Genomic DNA, 12,228 nt, shown 5'->3' on the forward strand with positions numbered 1-12,228 from the left:
GGCTTTTTGGATTTATTATTTTTGAAGTAAAAATAAACTGGTGGTAAACTTGGTGTTGCATATAAACACACCAAATATATTTATACATTCATTTAAATATTAATGCATTCCATCAATGCATAATATATGCATACATAAGTTCTTATATACACAATACTTATATAAACACATACATACTTTTATTTTTTTTTTGTTGCAAATAGTTAATGCACTGTTAAAAAATTAATTGTATTGCTTTACAAATGACTATTTACTATTTCTTATCCTTAGCTTGCAGTTTGGAGTGAATCATGTCCTTAAATTGCGTTAGTATTTTATTCTCCCGCTTCTGGCGCTCCTCCTTGCTGAACATGGCCAGGGCGCGCTTCTCATCCGCCGAATATAGTTGATTTTCCTTACGTATACGGACAGCTTCCATGCGCCGATGCCGGCTACCGCTCATCACATAGCCGACCGATTCAAAGTTGGCAATCTCGTCCGATGTGAGACCGATTTCACCACGTCTCGGTATACGTTTGCCCTCCGCGATGTAGGCAGCCATGGCGGCACCTTCACCCGGCAGCAGGGCGCGCCCAAAGTCTTTTTGATTCAGGCTGCCGCCGCTGCGCAGGGATGGGCCCACATCCTCTTCGTTTTTGCTAGCACTCGCCTTCGATTTGGACCTGGCTGCACTGGATGAGGATTTTTTGTCGGACTCCGATTTTCGTTTTTTCTTTTTCTTTTTGTTCTTTTTATTCTTTTTGCTTGTGCTTTTCTTGACTTTCTTTTTAGGGGGCATTTTAATACCATCCGCTGTCTTTTCCAGCCAAAGTTCCTGGTCATCCTCGCTCTCGGAACTGTCTTCGCTCGAGGAGCTCGACTCGCTGCTGGAGCTTGATGAGGATGAGCTTGAGGATGTGTCGGATGAGCTGCTGGAAACTTGTTTGCTCTTTTTCTTCTTTTTGATTTTTTTTGCTTTCTTCTTGGACTTGGTTTTCTTCATTTTACTGCTCTTCTTTAGATTTTTCTTTTTCTTGGGCCCCACATAGGAGCCTTTGACTAGCTCCACATCATGGTGCGTCCGTGTTGGACTGGTGCCCCACACTTCTGGAACGCCTTCTTCGCCAATGCGCACACGCTGCGCCCGTCGCGCACTTAAGGCCTTTGAATCCTTAGGATGACCGCCACCCCGGTGTGGGTGATGACTACGACTTGGCCGTTCGGCTGGATCGTTTATAAAGCTGCCTTCCGGTGCACGTCCTCTAAAGGGATTCTTTTGCCTATCATTGTTCTCGTGATAACGATCGTTGGGCCAGCGCTCCACCGATTTTTGTTTCTGTTTGACCGGACTCCGACTGCGATTCTGATTCCGACTACGACCACGACTGCGACTCCGACTGCGTGACGTAGAGCTACTTGTACCACTGCTGCTGCCGTCGCTGCTTGTTCCACTGCTGCTGCTGTCCGTGCTAGATGAGCGGGACCGCGAACGCTGTCGTCGTGGCGAATCTCGTCTCTTTGAATTGCGACCCTCTCGACGCACGGGTGAGTTTTCATAGCCATTTTTTTGCGGCCGTTCCCTTTCCTGGTCTCTGTGCCCAGACTTAGCCGCCGGCTTGTGTGTTTCCCGCCTGTCCGGACGCACGTGGGATCTGCCGCTGTCACGTATCTCACGTGGTCGATCTCTGCGTGGACTGCGTGAACGGCTCCTGCTACGAGAGCGCATTTTATATAGAAATATTTAATATTTGTTTTCTTAGCGCATAAAAATATTTTTCTGCCAAACGTTTGACTCTATCTGTTAATATCGTAATAATGTATCGATAGTTGCAAACAGAATGTGCGATATTTAGATAACTTAGCTTTGTACGATGCCAAAAACATCGATATCTCATTGCTTGCACTTATTTTTACTATTGAGACTAGAACCAAACTTTCCATGTAAGAGTTTTTAAATAAACTTTAAACTTACATACATTTTATAACGTTTCTAACACTACTCAAGCACGGAAATCGAACAATATATCGATGTAGGAAAATGACTTTAGCAATTTATCGATGATGCAAAACATATGAGCAACACGGCTGTTAGGCGAATGTTAATGCGGGGAACGACGCTTACAGCTGAATGGTAAATATCGAACTTCTTCTTGCTGTGTAGTGTGACGTGTACGCGTAGCGAAAAATCACATATTTTTCTTTAATAAATTTTACAATTTCATTTGTTTCACACGTTACTGAAGTAAGCAACACATAAAATGGGCTCATTTCGCCGCGAGAAGGATGAAGAGGAGGACGGTAAGTAATTGGGTAACAACTAAATAATACTAACAGTGCCGCCGGAGCGTTAACAAAACAACTGCCAACACTGCTGACCGCAGAAGGTGCTCTGCTGGCAGCCAAAAAGAGCATAAAACAGGAGTACAACAAAATTAACACACCCACACACACAGTCTCAGAGATAACCCGAAAAACACACATAGAAACTGCTTTAAAGTTCTAACGTTATATATTGCCTACGGCCGGTTCAACAAAAAAAACATCAAAAAATGAAATATTTTATTTCGAACTCGCTAAACAAACGCATAGGTCCGACGAACGCGTACCAAAATCTGGAGAAGACCTCGGTGCTGCAGGAGACTCGCATTTTCAATGAGACGCCAGTGAATGCACGTAAATGCATACACATACTGACCAAGATCCTCTACCTGATGAATCAGGGCGAGCAGCTGGTGCCGCGCGAGGCAACCGATTGTTTCTTTGCCATGACCAAGCTGTTCCAGTCCAAAGATGTTGTTCTGCGCCGCATGGTCTATCTCGGCATTAAGGAGCTGAGCTCCGTAGCCGAGGATGTCATCATTGTCACCAGTTCGCTGACCAAGGACATGACAGGCAAAGAAGATCTCTATCGCGCCGCTGCCATACGTGCCCTTTGCAGCATAACAGATCACACCATGCTTCAGGCCGTCGAGCGTTACATGAAGCAATGCATTGTGGATAAAAATGCGGCCGTTTCATGTGCCGCTTTGGTCAGCTCGCTTCGTCTGGCCAACACCGCCGGCGATGTTGTCAAACGCTGGGCGAATGAGGCACAGGAGGCCTTGAATAGCGATAATATAATGGTGCAGTATCATGCACTTGGCCTGCTCTATCATATACGCAAATCGGATCGCCTGGCAGTCTCCAAGTTGGTCAACAAATTGACGCGCGGCTCGCTCAAGAGTCCCTACGCAGTGTGTATGCTGGTAAGCTGGATGGGATGTTGTTAAATTGCAACTACTAAAACTTATAATATCGCACCCAAACAGATACGTATCGCCTGCAAATTGATCGAGGAGGAGGACATACCCGCCGAGGAGCTCGCAGATTCGCCCTTGTATACCTTCATTGAATCTTGTTTGCGGCACAAGAGCGAAATGGTCATCTATGAGGCCGCCCATGCCATTGTCAATCTGAAGAACACAAATCCACGCATGCTTTCGCCTGCCTTCTCCATACTGCAGCTGTTTTGTAGTTCGGTTAAGGCCACTCTGCGCTTTGCTGCTGTACGCACCCTGAACAAGGTGGCCATGACACATCCGGCCGCCGTGACCACATGTAATTTGGATTTGGAGAGTCTGATTACCGATTCGAATCGTTCAGTGGCCACGCTGGCCATAACAACACTCTTAAAAACCGGCGCGGAGTCCTCTGTGGAGCGTTTAATGAAGCAGATCTCCACATTTGTGGCCGAGATCTCCGATGAGTTTAAGGTGGTGGTGGTGCATGCCATATGCGCACTCTGCGCCAAATATCCACGTAAGCATACAGTTCTGATGAACTTCTTGAGCGGTATGCTGCGAGAGGAGGGCGGTCTGGAGTACAAGACATCAATTGTGGACACCATTATAACGATCATCGAGGAGAATGCCGATGCCAAGGAGTCGGGTCTGTCGCATCTGTGCGAGTTTATTGAAGATTGCGAGCATGTTTCGCTGGCCGTACGCATTTTGCATTTGCTTGGCAAGGAAGGTCCATTTGCGGCCACGCCCTCCAAGTACATACGCTTCATCTATAATCGCGTCATCCTTGAAAGCCCCATTGTGCGCGCTGCTGCGGTGACTGCATTGGCCCAATTCGGCGCCTCGTGTCCCGCTCTGCTGGCCAACATATTGGTGTTACTGGGACGCTGCCAAATGGATCCGGATGATGAGGTGCGCGATCGTGCCACCTACTATCTAAGCATACTTAACTCGGCCAAGCCGGAGCTCTACAAGAACTACATCATTGAGCGCGAGAATTGCTCAATAGCGCTGCTCGAGAAGGCGCTGACGGATCATTTAAATGGCGAACTTCAAAATCACTTTGACATTTCCATTGTGCCCAAGGCCGCTATTGTTAAGCCAGAGGTCACCAACGATGTGATGATGGTCACCAGTGCGCCGCGTGCACCAAAAATTACGCGAGAGGAGGAGAGCGCCGCACGTTTGGCTCAGCTGCCGGGCATACAAGTTCTGGGTCCCATTCATCGCAGCACAGCGCCCATACAGCTAACCGAGAGCGAAACAGAGTATACGGTTCAGTGTATAAAGCATATCTTTGCACAGCATGTTGTATTCCAATTTGATTGCCTTAACACGCTCGCCGAACAATTCCTGGAGAATGTGCGCGTCGAGCTGACGCTACCCGAGGGCTATACGGCCCGTGCCGTCTTATCCTGTCCCAAATTGGCCTACAACGAATTACAGACAACATACGTAATTGTCGAATTTCCGCCGGATGCCAGCAGTTCCATAGGTATAGTCCTAGCTGAACTTTCTGTAATAGTCAATTTTTGAATTTTCCTTTTTTTTTTTAACAGCTACATTTGGCGCCACTTTGCGATTTGTGGTCAAGGATTGCGATCCAAATACTGGCGAGCCAGACTCGGATGAGGGCTACGATGATGAGTATATGCTGGAGGACTTAGACATCACAGTCGCCGACCAAATACAGAAAACGAAAAAGAACAACTTCCAGGTGGCCTGGGATGCGGCCGATAGTGAGGGTCAGTTTTTTATATATATATTTAATTTTATGACCAGGCAGAGTGCTTGTCATGAAATGTATACGCGAATGGCAGCAGACAGCCTTGACACCATAAAGTATATACATTATAGACCTGTACCACTAACTAATTCGATATACCCATGTCCATCTGCTATTTGTTTATATGCAATCTTAATAATATTAGGCAAAGAACCGAATCATTTTTGTTTCCAAGATATCCCGATTATTTTACAAATTTATAAAAGTACACCAAATTTAGCATGTAAGCTCTCATAAAGCATACACAGATCTTGAATGTTTCACTTTTTGGTTTGATGGAAGTAACATCAAAGATAATCACGTCCGTCGCTTGGCTTAAGCATTCTTACTTTTAACCTAACATTATTCTTTCATTTCTTACAGAGTGGCTACAAGCCGAAGACACCTTTGTACTGTCGGCCGTTAACAATCTACAGGATGCCGTCAACACTATTCTTAAAATACTTGGCCTAGGCGCTGCAAATCTTTCCGAAAAAGTGCCCGAGGGCACGCATCTGCACACCGTACACTGCTCTGGTATGATAAAAGCAACTATTTAACCTGCATTTGATAATAATTCTAATTATTTTACAGGCACCTTCCGTGGCGGCGTTGAGGTGCTGGTGCGTGCCAAATTGGCGCTCTCCGAGGGTGTCACGCTGAATCTAACCGTGCGTAGCACAGATCAGGATGTGGCCGAGCTCATAACGGCAGCCATCGGATAAACCTACGCGCCATGCAGAGACTTAATAGGATCTCTGCGTGCTCTGCAAATACTATGATTATGAAAAGTATATTAAAGAAAAAGTTAAATGTAATCAAAAAATATATAATGTAGCTTTAAGCGGCGCCCTCAAAACCATTTCAATTTTCGCCCACTTTTTTGTGAGTTGTCTCCACTTAAATCATAATTTGTGGGTATTGTGTGAGTTTCTAAAAGGGTTTTTGTTGTTTTTCCATAGCAACTCATTCTAGCAATCTATATTATTATTTGTTTATTAAAGATTTAACCTGTGCGTGTTAGTCTAAGTATTGCAAAACTGAAATACAATCACAATATATACAAGATAAACTAAGAAATGGAGTATTCAAACAAGAGAAACTAGTTTATTTTTGTAGCTGCAGAAACTAGGTAACTTCTGGGTTCAGAGAGAGGAGATGCATCCGAAATGGAACACTACAGAAACTGAAGAGTTTCAACATGATGTTCGATAGACTTTTAATACAACGATAATGAAACTTGTAAATGCGGAATTTTCTTAAAATATCTTGAAAAAAAAAGACGCTTATCGTACCTGACAACTATAGGAGACAGTAGTATGATCCTGACAACTCCAACTTATGTACTAAAATCAACTAAGGAACGGATCTATGCAAGGAATTATTAGAAAGCTTTCAGATTAATGGATCAGTTTACATAGCCATTGATGGCTATATGAGAATCGACTTTTGAAAGTGATCAGGAATATATATATACCCTTTGCGATTGAATATTTCACCTTCTATACGCCAACCATCTCGGTAAACAATTTAGTATTGTAACTCAATTATTCAGAGACGACGAGAATATAGGTTTGAATAGCAGGGGTTGGTATAGAAACGTTGTCAAGTCTTGGGCAATAGAAAAAATTATGGTAATTTGTTATTAATTGGTAACTGAAAAAACATGTTTTCATAACAAAAAATGGCATATCTACTTGCATTTGAGAGAAGTCACGACATTACATGTTTTGATTGTATCGTACTCCCCCCACTTTCTCACGTTGCGAGTAAACACGATCAAAAGTTTTCAACTTACTTCGTATGTATATTTTTTTTTTTATTTAATTATAAATAACTTAAGTTGCAATTTATACAATTTTCTCATTTTGAATTCACGCGTTAACTTTTAATGCTTAAATTAATTCTGTTTCGCTGCATTTATTTAATAATTTCTTGTGCTTTCTTTTGTTCGCAATCGATTTCACTCGCATTCCGTGTTCTATATATTGCTTATCGAACTTTAATAATTTGTAAATACCCAATCGCCTTATCAGTTCAATCGATACGTCAATACTCTTTCGCTTAGCATACATATTAAGTATTCTTTCTTTAGTTTTTTTTTTTTTGTTTAAAAAGTTTATGCAAAATTGACGCAAGAGTAAAAAACACCACACGAAAGACTTTTTGTTGAAAACAATTTCACACACACACGGCTAAATTTTGTTTACGTTACAATTTGTATGCTCATTGTCAGATCGATATTTAATTTTAAAGATATCTTATGTGTGTATATTATATATATATATATATGTATAGTATTTGCATGCACTCCACACACACACACTTAAAACTCTAATAATTCGAAAACAAATTGTAAAAATAACGTTTTGTGTTCGCTTCTAAACTGCTTTTCCTTATCATTTTGCTTAAGAATTTAACGTTATATTCATTCTTGAATTTCCCGATTTTTTTTTTTTAATTCATAATTTTGCCTTTTTTTTTTTGTTTTTAATACACACTAGAGTAGATTGATATTGGCTTTCGTTATCGACGTTTCGCCTTTTTCAGTGTGTATTTCAGATTTCTGTTGCTTTTGTTTTCTGCCATTTCCGTTACTTTCTGCTTATCATGCTTTCTAGGCTGACAACAACGAATCGTCTCACATGCGATACAGATATAGATTTATATATATATATATATATATATATGTATACTATGCTATACTATATTACAATTAGCATACATATCTTGTGTTTTCAGTGTCGCTTAAGGTTTGATTTTGCTTTTGTTAAGGATGCGCGCATTGAGCCTGGCCGAAGCGAAAAATCACAACACTGCTCCGGCCACACACATATATATATAGTATATACATATATATAGTGAGTCTTTGCATTTAAATTGAGGGTTTCGTTGGGGACCTTTGACTATTCTGAGCGCATGCGGTATGATGTATGTGGGGGGTTACCTTAAACTGCTTAAACCCTACAATTAAAATAGTTAATGCTTGGATATATTTATACAGAGTGAATGAGTGCTAGCTGGTGGTGATTGTTGTTGTTATCATCGTTGTTGTTCTTGTTGTTGTTGGTGGTTCTTCAGCACTTGAACTTGACCATGGGTATATGCTTGGAAGACACACACTTGTCACAGCACCACTCAGCAAACACCTCCTTGTTGAGCATTTGAAAGGCCGCCTCCGTCAGTCCCACGCAGGTTCTAGAAAATAGAATATCATTTAAATGAAGGATTCATCCATTATCATGATCCTGCCCCAAAGGGTAGGATCTAGAAAGTTGCATTTTTCACATTGCAATATTTTAAATATATAAAACTAAATGGCTGCATGTATTTTCGAGTCGAGTCGCCCGTGCAAGGCCGGGCAATACTTGCTAGTATGCTATATGACACGTTGCTTACCTGTGAAAAAAGAAATTACAACCGGATTCACAGAAGACCGCCTCATCGTTGTCGTTAACCTCCTTGTGGCACATGCCACATGGATAAATGGGCGGCGCGTTTGGATTCTGCGGGTTGAAGACCATTGGTTGACCCGGTGGATACATTTTGCCACCGCTCATTGTCATGGGCTTGCCCATAGGGCCGCCCATGTTGCCCATTGGACCACCCATGGGGCCGGGACCCATATTACCCATTGGACCCGGACCCATGGGTCCACCACCGCCGCCACCGCCAAACATGTTCGGCCCGCCCATCGGACTGTGTCCGTGGCTGTGATGATGTGGGTGTGAGTGTGCGTGGTGAGGTGGCATTCCGTGATGCGGTGGCGGTCCATTCATGCCGCCTGGTCCCGGACCAGGTCCGGGCACACCGCCCATATGACCATGACCCATGTGTGGGCCAGCATTGCCGTGTGGACCCATCATGTGCGGATTACCGCCGCCACCGCCCATATGGGGTGGCATGCCGCCAGGACCGGGACCATGCATGCCCGGTCCAGGTCCCATCATGTGATGTGGAGGTAGACCACCTGGATGCGGATGATGCGGGTGCGGATGATTCATAAGCTGCGGGTGCGGTGGTCCTCCAAGGTGTGGCGGTTGTTGAGGCGGCAGCATTTGATTCATGCCCATGCCCATGGGACCACCAGGGCCGTGACCAGGTGCACCTGGTCCGCCCGGTGGTCCAACCATATGGACGCCCATGGGGCCATGCTGCTGCTGCTGCTGCTGCTGCTGTTGTTGTTGCTGCTGCTGTTGCTGCTGCTGTTGTTGCTGCTGTTGTTGCTGCTGTTGTTGTTGCTGTTGTTGCTGCTGCTGTTGTTGTTGTTGTTGTTGTTGCTGCTGTTGTTGCTGCTGCTGCTGCATAGGAACATTTGGATTCATTTGCTGGCCCATCATGGGTCCATTGTTGTTGCTCATGTTGTTGTTGTTGTTGCTGTTGTTGCTGCCAGGACCGCCACTTAGAGCTGGCGACTGCAACGGACTGGGCCCAGAATTGGGCATGCCCGGACTGGGACCGGCGCTATTTAACGCATGATGCGGTGACATGGCGGGCGGCGCTGGTGAGGACGTAGGCACTGATGTGGTCGCTGTTACCGAGGTTGACGTCGTCGTCGCCGATGTCGATGCTGCCGAAGACGCCACTGGCATTGGACCGTTCGATTGCATTGCATTGGGCACACCGCCCAGACGGCCACCTGCCGCCGCTGGCGACAGATGTGGATGAGGATTTTGATTGTTGTTGCTGTTGTTGGGATTGCTGCCATTGTTGTTATTGTTATTATTATTATTATTATTGCTATTGTTGTTGTTGGCCGCATTGCCACCCATCATGTTGCTGTTGTTATTGTTATTGTTGTTGTTGCTGTTGGCTGGCGACATGCCACCGGGTCCAACTAAACCGCCCGGCCCAGGACCCGGGCCTGGACCTGGTCCACCGGACATGTGACTGTGATTTGTTGGCCCATTACCCAGTGGACTGTGCAGGGGCGGCGGACCCATTTGTCCATTGTTCATGTGCGTCTGTTGCGGGTTTTGTGGCTGCTGCTGCTGCTGTTGGGTTCCTGGTTGTTGTTGGCCCGGCCCGGGCCCAGGTCCTGGACCCAGTGGACTGCCAATTTGATTGCCCATGGGCGAGCCCATTGGCAGCGAGTTCATTGGCGAATTCTGTCCGGGCATCGGTCCACCAGCACCGCCCATGGGCGATCCCTGCATTGCACGCGGATTAGGCCCGTTCGGACCGCCCATGGGTGATAGTCCGCCCATACCCATATGATGTGGGGATATGCTTGGTCCTCCCATGTTGCCCATTGGACTCATGCCGCCCATGCCAGCCATTGCGCCCATTGGACTGCCCATGGGTACTCCGCCGGCTCGACCATGATTCATGTGAGGCGGCAGTCCGACGCCGGGGCCCATGCCATGCGGATGCACGCCAGGTCCTAAGGGGCTCACGCCAGGTCCCAATGGGCTCATGCCGCGCATGGGTGGAGGCCCACCCATATGATGCGGTCCGTGTGGCCCATGGCCCATGGGTCCGCCGCCGGCGCTTGGATGATGCGGATGTGGATGCATATGCGGATGCATGCCCATGCCCATGCGCTCCTCCCAATGCGGGTGCGGGCCAAAATGGCCGCCGGGTCCGCCGGCGCCGCCCATTTGATTCATAGCCGCCATCGCAGCGGCTGCTGAGCTGGACATGGCAGATACCTGGGGGCTGTCATCGAACGGATTGGAGGCGACGATTGTATCACCGAAACCGCCCATCGGCGGCGGTGGCAACAAATCCTGCGGTGTTGGCGGCGCCGATTGTTGTTGTTGCATCGAATTGGCAGCGGCAGCCGCCGCAGCTGCCGCCGCTGCAGCAGCTGCCGCCGCCGAATTGGCCGCATTTGATGTTTTCCGTCGTTTTTTCGGATTACTCGGCGCCGAGATGATATCCGTCGGTGGCGGCGGCTTAAAATCAGGCGGACAGAGACCGCCCGCTGGACCCGGCAAACGATATGGCGCCATACCGATATTGTGGGTCATATTCGAAGTGTTTTTCTTCCGAATGGTGGCAGCTTTTCTTTAACTACGGGGCGAACGAAAATTTCTATCTAATGGCGTCGTCGATCCGCGGGATCACGACGCGTTTATTCAAAATACAAATTGTATGGAAATGCGGCACTCAATGTTTGCTTCCTTTAGCCGAGCGGGGCTGCCAACCTGTGCGAAAAGGAGCTCCTTGAGTGTTCTATAGATTTTAATTAATTGCTGCACCATTTACCACTGCATCCCAATGTGAAAAGTGTCCAAAAAATATATATAAATCTCTGTGAGGACAGAAGCCGCCACAAATGCGACTACCTTGGCAATTTCAGAGCTGGCAACTCTACGCGCGCATGTCGTCAGCGTTGGCAGCGTCTCTGAGCAGCGTAGCGCCAAGCAGCAGCAGCAGCACCTGCAGCACAAATAACACAATATGCGATATGGGCTGCACGTTGCAATAATTCACCGTTTTGTTATTTATTTTTTTTTATTTGATATGATTAATTGATTTTGTTAGACACAGCGATGATTATCTTTTCGTTTTCTTCTTTAATTACAATTTTCTCACTTACTGGCTCTTCTTCTTGCCACCGATTTAATGTTCTTTTTGCACCACCACCGCAAAGCAGCGGCAGCAATTTTGCTGCTTTTTTTTTAATAAATTACACTACAAATTTTGAGCGCATTCTTATGTGCGGCAATCCGAAATGATTTGCACGTTTTTAATTTTCAGCATGCAGTATTGCCGTTTGCGCACACAAATTTCATTCCAGGTTTTCGTTTTTTGTTGATGGCCGCGGTGTCCGACTATATTTTTATGTGTGAATTGGTTGCTGCGTAACCATTTGAACACAAATAACACATAATTTTGGGTTGTTTAGCGGCACACTTGGACATTTGCACGCCGATGCGTTTAAAATTTGTGCGTAACTATAATAATTCGGCAAATTTTCGTATGCGAAGCGTCGTGGATTCTAAAATATAAATAATTTTCCTCGCCTGCCAGCCAAGGTGACCGTATTTCGACAACAACCAAATACCAAAATTCCATTCTTTATTTCATAGTTAGGGTGACCATCAATCCATATGCATGTTCAGCCCATCGATATGCCATTTAGATAATATCGATAAGCAAAAACTTTATACATGTTTATGGCTTACATTAATTTGTAAACCATATAGCAATAACATATATAAATAAATCTGCTTACTATTTGGTCTTCAGTTGCAT

The 12,228-nt window shown here is 45.5% G+C and overlaps 3 protein-coding genes across 4 annotated transcripts; 1 reads left to right on the plus strand and 2 right to left on the minus strand.

Moving 5' to 3' along the window:
• Positions 1-44: 44 nt before the first annotated feature.
• On the minus strand, positions 45-1,795 carry LOC6629756 (NKAP family protein CG6066). Its single transcript, XM_002053862.4, has one exon. The coding sequence runs from the start codon at positions 1,703-1,705 to the stop codon at positions 254-256; it is 1,452 nt and encodes a 483-aa protein (XP_002053898.3). The 5' UTR covers positions 1,706-1,795; the 3' UTR covers positions 45-253.
• Positions 1,796-2,122: 327 nt separating this feature from the next.
• On the plus strand, positions 2,123-5,893 carry gammaCOP (coat protein (coatomer) gamma). The gene is made up of 6 exons (XM_002053861.4): positions 2,123-2,277; positions 2,569-3,224; positions 3,288-4,755; positions 4,820-5,005; positions 5,410-5,562; positions 5,620-5,893. Exons 1-6 carry the CDS (start codon positions 2,238-2,240, stop codon positions 5,748-5,750), a joined length of 2,634 nt encoding a protein of 877 aa, XP_002053897.3. The 5' UTR covers positions 2,123-2,237; the 3' UTR covers positions 5,751-5,893.
• A 926-nt stretch (positions 5,894-6,819) lies between these two features.
• Positions 6,820-12,030, minus strand: pygo (pygopus family PHD finger). 2 transcript variants are annotated; one of them, XM_032437944.2, is made up of 3 exons: positions 11,236-12,030; positions 8,425-11,174; positions 6,820-8,223 (listed from the first exon to the last, which is right to left on the minus strand). In XM_032437944.2, the coding sequence occupies exons 2-3, from the start codon at positions 10,995-10,997 to the stop codon at positions 8,103-8,105; spliced, it is 2,694 nt and encodes an 897-aa protein (XP_032293835.1). In that variant the 5' UTR covers positions 10,998-11,174; positions 11,236-12,030; the 3' UTR covers positions 6,820-8,102. The 2 variants fall into 2 exon arrangements, with proteins under 2 accessions (XP_032293835.1, XP_032293833.1); XM_032437942.2 differs by having other exon boundaries at positions 8,425-12,030.
• Positions 12,031-12,228: the final 198 nt, after the last annotated feature.

The sequence above is a fragment of the Drosophila virilis genome, chromosome 2 (assembly GCF_030788295.1).
Source record: "Drosophila virilis strain 15010-1051.87 chromosome 2, Dvir_AGI_RSII-ME, whole genome shotgun sequence".
NCBI lineage: Eukaryota > Metazoa > Arthropoda > Insecta > Diptera > Drosophilidae > Drosophila > Drosophila virilis.